This window comes from Lolium rigidum, chromosome 2 (assembly GCF_022539505.1).
Source record: "Lolium rigidum isolate FL_2022 chromosome 2, APGP_CSIRO_Lrig_0.1, whole genome shotgun sequence".
NCBI lineage: Eukaryota > Viridiplantae > Streptophyta > Magnoliopsida > Poales > Poaceae > Lolium > Lolium rigidum.
The window spans coordinates 153310682-153318585 of NC_061509.1; the positions used below are offsets into that span (position 1 = coordinate 153310682).

A 7904-nucleotide genomic window follows, 5' to 3' on the forward strand; every position below is an offset into this window, starting at 1 on the left:
ACTCCTCGTGCGATGCTCGTCTCCTCTTGATACCTGATGATACATAAGTAATAGGACTTAGGCAATATAAAGTTCTCATCAATCAAAGTACCGTTTAGAAATAAGTTCACCTATTGTTTAAGTAGCTTCGCACGAGCCCTTGTAATTGGTCCAATCCGAACTTTATTGGACTTGAGCTTCACAGCAGGTTCATCTTCATTTATCAATGATGGAGGTAGTGGTGTAGTAGGGATATCCTCATCACCCGAGGTCGGCGATGAGTAGGACTACATCAACCACGTTCTAGCGGAACGTTAACCGCTTTCGATCTACGAGGGTATGTCGCCGAAACCATCTCCATTATAACATTATTCTTAGATAGATCTAGCCACTCGGAGTACCCTAGTTAGACTTTTTTGTTTTCTTCTGCGAATCCTAATATAAGCTTACGCAGTTACGTCACCTTTCTTAGTTCTAGATATGATCAAGACATAAAATGTTTTGTGGATAATTTCATGTGTGAAGCGGTTGAACGAAATGATGACGGAAGAGTAAGCTCTTGTAACAAAACAAATCATTTACTTTCTTGTACACTCCTTCCGGGAGTGATGTTTTGGCAAACGGGAGCATATGCTCCCTTTATTTTGAAATGCATGTTAGACACATTTTGAAATGTCAAAAAATCTGAAACAAAAAATTCACACGTACATCTTCACGTGCTACGTGCTCAAAAAGTCATTTCATGAAAAGTCGACTTGTCATGTGACGTGTGTAAAAAAGACAAAATTCAGTGAAAAAGGCTTATGACAAGATAATTTTTCTCTTTTGTACAAATACTACAAAAATATTTTTTTTCCGCGAAACTTGAGGAACATTAATATATTATGGAGATGTTCATGTAGAATTTTTTTCTCAAATTTTTTTAACACTTCGGAATATGATATTTTGGTAAAGGGATCATATGTACCTGAGAGCCGAATTGAGTTTCTGACTCCTTCTTAACTAATAATAGGTTTGGGCAAAAAAGTTTACTCCTGTTAAGAAAAAAAAAGTCTAGACAGCTGTAGAATTTCAGGTTCCAAACTATTGTTATTAATGGGGGAAACTATACATTCATGCGTATCAGGGGCATATATAAACTTTGGAATGTGTAGGAGAGTATATAAAGGCGCGGAGATTTTCTCCTCCACCTAAAAAAGCACGAACACTCCCAAACATCAAGGAACAAGGACGCCTAGTAGCGCAAAAACGGAGTAGTTATGCCCCCCGAAAACAACATCATCTAGTACAAGTCATGTACAGTCGACATTGACCGTTAATTTCACCAGTGCTGGTAGCCGGAGGACGTCCGGGACCTCTTGCTGCCTCCTAGCTCCGCCGCGTACACCCGCGGCACCCAGTGCTCCTGCGTCGTCCACGCAGCTGGGTAGCCGGCTTCGTGCAGCCCAACGTTCTGAGCAACTCCCTGCTCAAACATGCATTACCCAAATCCAAGTTAGTCACAGCTTCACATGTCTTAGCACTGTCAGATAAATGATTGCTCGTCTTTAAGCACCACTCCTAAATGCATTTTCAGCTACTCTTCTTAATCTCGTGAGGTCGGACTGGTATCGAGCTTCGGAGGGTTAGTAGGATAATCAATAAAGCGGCGCATAGTTTAGCGCAGCTAGACAAGAGTGAGTGTGGCGTGTTAGACGCTGATGGTCAGCGCTGTGTGGCTGTCCTAGTCGTCGAAGATTGTCTCAACAATGTTTTGCGTTGATTAATAAAACTCTGTGGTTTCCCAAAAGATAATTAAGATGATACTATGTGGGATCCTGCCAAAGTCTCACTAGTAGTTATTCTTGTCAATTCTAGTTGTAATTTTCATTTTGTATTTGGAAATCCTTAGATCAACTGTAAGTGGGATTTTTTTGGCGGGATCCCGCTTGCATCTCTAATAGGACCCCATATGTTGCTCCTAAGTACAGTAATAAACTTGGCTTGTGTCCAAATTGGTGATCTAGGTGGGCCTCTAAAGATGTTGTCGTTACACCCTGGACCAGCGTGTCAGTGCAAGCTGCGAAACATGAGCGTATAACTACAAACCATCCCCATAATGGAATGGTTGTACTGGGTGTCTGGGTGTGGTAATGTGGATGCAGACGTGACCGGAACGTGCCGCGTTTTTAGATTTCTCGATCCGGAACGCGCCAAGAATGCTCCCTGATAGAGTACGATCTAAAGCGTTGATCTGCACCAACGATTCAGTGGCACCAACCTGATACGACGATCCGGACGCCGAAGCAGCGGCGGCCGCTGTGGCGTCGTCGACGAGGAAGTCCTCGACGTGCCACCCTGGCAGCGTCTTGGTGAGGTACTCGGAGATGCTGCTGCCGCCGCTGCTGGCGCCGTGGCTCGTCTGCGGGGCGGCCGTGTCGTCGTCGCCGCTGCAGCAGAAGCTGCCGGTGTTCTCCTCCTCCTGAGACGGCGGCGCGGGGGAGGCGGCCGGCTCCGAGGAGATCCGCACGCCAGTGAGCAGGTAGCGGGCGTGGCGCGTGGCGAGGTCGCTCGCCGTGTGCACCGCGGCGTCGCACTCCCGGCACAGGATCGCCCTGTCCTCCTTGCAGAACAGGAAGCCCCTCTTCTCCTGCAGCCCCGCGCGCACCAAGAAATTCGTTAAGCTCCCGTCGGTCCAGCACTACACGATCGTCGCAATCACACGGAAGCTGAAGCATGCGGTTTCTGACCTGGCAGATGTCGCAGAGCGGCGGCGGCATCTGGGCCACCGACGAAGACGACGAGGGGTGGAGCAGCGAGAAGCGGCGGTGCTTCCCGGCGAGCTTGTTGGCGCGGTGCACGCGGCGGTCGCAGGCGTCGCAGAGCGCGGCCTCGTCGGCGCAGCAGAACACGGAGGCAGCCTCGGCCGCGCACACGTCGCACTGCACCTTCATGGTGGATGGGATCGACGCCTCGAAGATGTCTTCGTCTTCCTCCTCTCTCGATCGACGCGCGCAGGTCAATGGCCTGTGCTGCAACTGTACAGGGCTACTCAAGGGTGGACGGATGGGTATGGCTATAGCGAGCGGCGGTGGAAGATGCTGGGGAGGGGCCGCGCGTTTATATACGGTCGCCGCGAGGCGATTTGTGCGTTAAGTGTAGGCGATTAGAGTCAGACGAGGTCGGTCAAGTGTATGCCGACCTGAAAACGAACGTGGTTGGCGCTGCGTCTCGCTCGCTCGGTTTTTGTCATGTGGGAGATTTTCATATGCTTCTTCCCGATCTACAATATCAACCCTGCCTTCGGGCTGCGCGCGTCGCCCCGCGTGTGTTTTCACATACGGACGTGGAAAGTGTGGGGTTGATTGAAAAGAACTACATCGTCGTCTCTGGGCTGAACCCCATGCTAGCTAGCTACTCCTATTTCTGTGGTGGTTCGGGACTTCGGGTGTTGACCCACGGGAAGAAGGTTACTGTTTCTGGCCATCTCCTTCTGGGGAGCTCTGCTATTTTATGGTGTCTAGCCTACCCGCCTTGACAGACCTACGACCGGATGAGATCTATAGCTATGGTATCTTAAGTCTAACGGAATCAAGTAGCATGCTGTTACATGGGTCATTATGTACATCTACAGTGTCATAGATGTTAGATCGTCAACAAAACATAGGAGTACATGACCATATGTCGTGTAAAACGTATGAGTAGAAGTAAAAAAAACCACGACATTGATTGATGAAGGTTTCATGCATCTTTCATGAAACCACATCCCCTGATTTTGTTTTCACATAACCACAACTCTTTTAGGGATCCTTCGATTCATAGGATTCGAAAAGCATAGGAATATGAAAGTCATAGGATTGTGATGTCATGCCTACTTGAATCCTATGAAAACATGAAATCTGTTTGATTGTAGCAAAGGAATTTTTCATGAGGTATGACCTAATGTTTTTTTCTATAGGATTTACACTCAAAATTCCTATAAGATTACTTACTATAGGATATGTTCTTATGAATCAAACAACCTATGTAGCAAATTTTTCTGTAGAATCTAAATCCTACACAATTCCTATACAAATCCTATGAATCGAAAATTGCCCTAAGGTCCATCAAATTCTGCTGTAGCAGCGACAATTTACATGATCTATGGTCTACGGATCCAAATGCCAGATCTGACGAGGAAAAACGACTCAAGGGGGGTGCGCTATCACACGCTCATGTTCACATGTCTAAATTACAACCAACCACAAACCACTCCTTACTTTTGAAGATCGACTTTGATCTTCTCCATCTTATGCTCAAAGCCTGAGTTTGGATCAATGCATGATATATACCTCCCAAAAATCTTTGCCCGCCGTGAGATTGCAAGCCTCATATATAGATCAAAAACGTTATCAATAGCCCTTGGGTTTGGGTGGACACTAGGGTTGCAAAAGTGGTGCCGCAAAATCACACAAAAGAGTGTCTTTAGTTCAAATTGTACTACAATATTCTATCCCACCTCTAGCTAATTTGTTCTATTCAGACACAAATCCGCCCCACATGTGCTTCCACTTGCAACCGTGGTGGACGCCCGGCCCAAAGGTGCGGTTAAGTAATTATTTCTTAAGAATTGTGGTTTTGTTATGCTTTTTTTAACAATGAACATGTTCTAAGTTCTAACTACATGTGACATCTTGTAATTTTTGAACTACAACATATCTGAATTTCTGCATGACATTCAGAACACATGTAACATTTTGTAATTTCTAAATTTTGACGTGTCGTTATAACGTATGTTCAAGTTCACTTTACAAAAAAAAAGAATTGATTTTTTGATTCCGTCCGCTATTATTTTTGATTCCACTATTTAGGGCGGAGCAAATGAGCGAAGGAGCAGACACGACATGTCGTTCTTGTCTCAAAATCATAGGCACTTTTCACAACATATGAATATATAAGAATCTATGAATAACTTTTTCGAATCTATGGATAACGTTATGTTACAATCATATAGTTATATCTTGAAAAACATGATGTTGTGTTAATTAATCATAGATTTTACATGACCAACGGGAGAGTGGTCGTGTCATGTAAGCATGTATAAGATGCTCTTGTGGTAGAAATAATACTGGTGCTACCTCTGTCTATAGAAAATATCGCAAGTTTGTTCAAATTTAAATGCATCTAGTTACTCTTTAATGTATAAATACATCTGAATTTAGATAAATCTCAGATATATTTTTTAACTGATGGAGTACTATATTGTTTCGTGGCATATAACATGTGTGCCGTTCGTATGTTTCGTATATTGCCTTTCTGACCATTCGGCTTCAGATAAAATGGAATAAGAGCAAACAAATGTGCAACCTTCCCCCAAATTCGCAAAAACAAAGTGTAGCTTTTCGGATTTATGGTGGATTTTTATCGATATTTGTTTACTAATATTCCCCAGCCTCCGAGTCTGAGGAAACTCATGCCGGATTGGACGTGATGGGCATGAAATGGGCAGGTCATGGACAGGCATGGGCGCCATCTGCTAATAAAGACACACTTCAACTTGCATTCTTCCGGTGGTGCCATGAACCACCGTTCTGAATGTTATCGCTCCTCCTCTGTCGGTACGTACGTACTGCATCGCTGCCGCGCGCTAAACTGCAAAACTAGCATTCCCGAATGGGGAAAACGAGATTCGATTGCTATCTCTTCTGTATTTGCCATGCTAGCTAGACGACACATGACCGCTTTTTCATCAGCTAGTAGTTATCGCCATGGTCGGCGTCTCTATTCCATGTACAGATGCTCCGAGCAACGTAGGTACGTGCGTTGGCTAACATGCAGCTACTGTTTTTTTTCTTTTTTCGTTTTCGAAACGCGGCGACATGCATTCATGCAGCTACTGTAGCAATGATGTGCTGGTACGGGTAGTACGCCACGATTCTTGAGACGATCGGACATTTCACAATTGCATGAAGTGAAAATGAAAATCTGCTGGCATGCATTTCCAGTTTGAGCACCACTGCTGCTGCTGAAGTGCGGAATACATAAGCAAATAATCATATTATAATTTAATCTAAATAAATATTATACTTCGCATGATTATTGAAAAAGTAAACTAAACATTCGAACAAATACAGTAGATGAAAAATCGCATATAAGCACAAAATTGATCATATCTGTTCAGATTGTTAGAACAAGAAACTCTATCAAGAACGACAAGATCAACAAGCATGTAGCCGGAGCCCGGAGGAGCAGCAACGTTTTCGTTGACGTTGTAACCCATGTCGTCGAAGAGGTTGTCAACGCAGGGAAGAAATCGTCATTAGGGAAGGAATCCTCGGAAGACGTGGTGTTCCCAGTAGCCGCGCTAGAGCGGCCCTCCAAAACTTGATTTCCCCTCACCCATACAATTCTACGAGAGGCGGGTTCCCTTGGCCTATTGTCATGTCCTTCGGTGTAGCCCAAAATATAAGATGGGGAAGATGTTTGTCGCGACACAAAGTTCCGGAGGCATGCATTCTCAGATGCCGCATACCAACTAAGGTTCGTGCCTGGATTTATATTGTGCAGGTCGGGTAAGATGTGGGACGTAGCCATGGGCGGATCCAGCCTATAGTCAAGGGGGGCAGCTGCCCCCACTCCATTTTCATTTACCTTGTAATATGCTAAGCTAAGAACTGATTTTCCCCCACTTAGAAATATTATTTGCAATACTTATCATATTTTTGACCCTCTTAAAAATTGTCTTGAATCCGCCCTTTGACCTAGCCCACATCCGAGTCAACACACCTCACGATCTAGCTACCGTAGCAATGTCATGAAGTGCTCATCCGAGAAGTATGCCACGATTCTTGAGACGGTCGGACATTTCACGGTTCTGTGAAGTGAGAACTAAAATCTGTTGTGTTGTGTTTGTGTCGAATATTATATATGAGTTGGGTTATATTAGGACTTTGAGTTGTAATAGATGTGGATAGGTTACAAGTAATGTTCGAGTCGGATTCTAGTAGTCTGGGTCTCCCATATAATGTGAGGAGCACACATGTTATAACCTTTGACGACTCGATAGCAGCAGTAGCGCAAGGGGAGCCAGCAGCTTGTGCTGGTGACCAAGACGACCAAGTATTGCGGTGTTAATGGGGAGGAGCGCCCGTTATCATGTCTCGCAGAGTAGGCAAGTAACTAAACTGCTTTAACAAATCTCCATATCGTCTTCGTGCATGATTGCTCGGTTCCTCGGTAGATCAACTATGCGCCTGCGACGATAACACGCTGAAATGCATGCTTCATGTTTGAGCACTACTGCCGAAGATGATGTACTCTAGCCAACAAGCAAATACGAATCATGGAGTTCCTGTTTCTTACGCTAAAAGCTACTTGACCCACTTGTTAGAAATGAGATCGGGAGGCTGATTTAAGGCGCGGCGCTGTCGATCGGTTAGACTCAACAAGAACTCTAAACAATGCTAGCACTTGGCAATAATGCAAGAGCAAGGGGGATCCACCAAATCGCGGCCGGGGATCTGCGCGCGTAGTCGCGCGCCTAGAAAAGGAGAAAAAGTGCATCCAAAAGGTCATTTTTGGCCGCATTAGCGTCGCTTTTGCCTGCCCGGCTGGCACTGGGAGCATGGGCAGGTGCGAGGTCAGCAACGCGGAACGGCCGCGCCTCGCTTGTCCAGCTGCAACGCGGGGCAGCGGAATTGTTCTTTTTTTTTTCGAGGGAAAGGATATGCAAGTTGATGGCTTAATCTGTCTCTTGATCGGTTGGCTACAAGAGCCCATAACAGATTGTTTTTCGCATATGTCTTCCACGTTCCAACTCCGAACATGAACTTGATCCGAAAGTCAAATGTAATTTTTTATTTTAGTAAGGGTGTAATGGTTGGACATACTTTTCTTTCGAAATGACAGTTGGGTATATACTTATATCCGCATTATTAATTTCTTACCGCTCGTTTCTGTTTATACCA

General features: G+C 45.1%; 1 protein-coding gene across 1 annotated transcript; it reads right to left on the bottom strand.

Moving 5' to 3' along the window:
- Positions 1–1048: 1048 nt before the first annotated feature.
- On the bottom strand, positions 1049–3006 carry LOC124687490 (B-box zinc finger protein 20-like). The gene is made up of 3 exons (XM_047221269.1): positions 2709–3006; positions 2240–2608; positions 1049–1444 (listed from the first exon to the last, which is right to left on the bottom strand). Exons 1-3 carry the CDS (start codon positions 2910–2912, stop codon positions 1301–1303), a joined length of 717 nt encoding a protein of 238 aa, XP_047077225.1. The 5' UTR covers positions 2913–3006; the 3' UTR covers positions 1049–1300.
- Between the last annotated feature and the right edge of the window lie 4898 nt (positions 3007–7904).

Bases quoted from the DNA above. Each gene is read 5' to 3' on its own strand.
- LOC124687490 (XM_047221269.1), bottom strand. From the start codon at position 2,912: ATGAAGGTGCAGTGCGACGTGTGCGCGGCCGAGGCTGCCTCCGTGTTC. The intron at 2,609-2,708 runs GTCAGAAACCGC...GCGGGGCTGCAG, and splicing joins CGCTCTGCGACATCTGCCAG to GAGAAGAGGGGCTTCCTGTT. The intron at 1,445-2,239 runs GTTGGTGCCACT...ATGTTTGAGCAG, and splicing joins CGTCCGGATCGTCGTATCAG to GGAGTTGCTCAGAACGTTGG.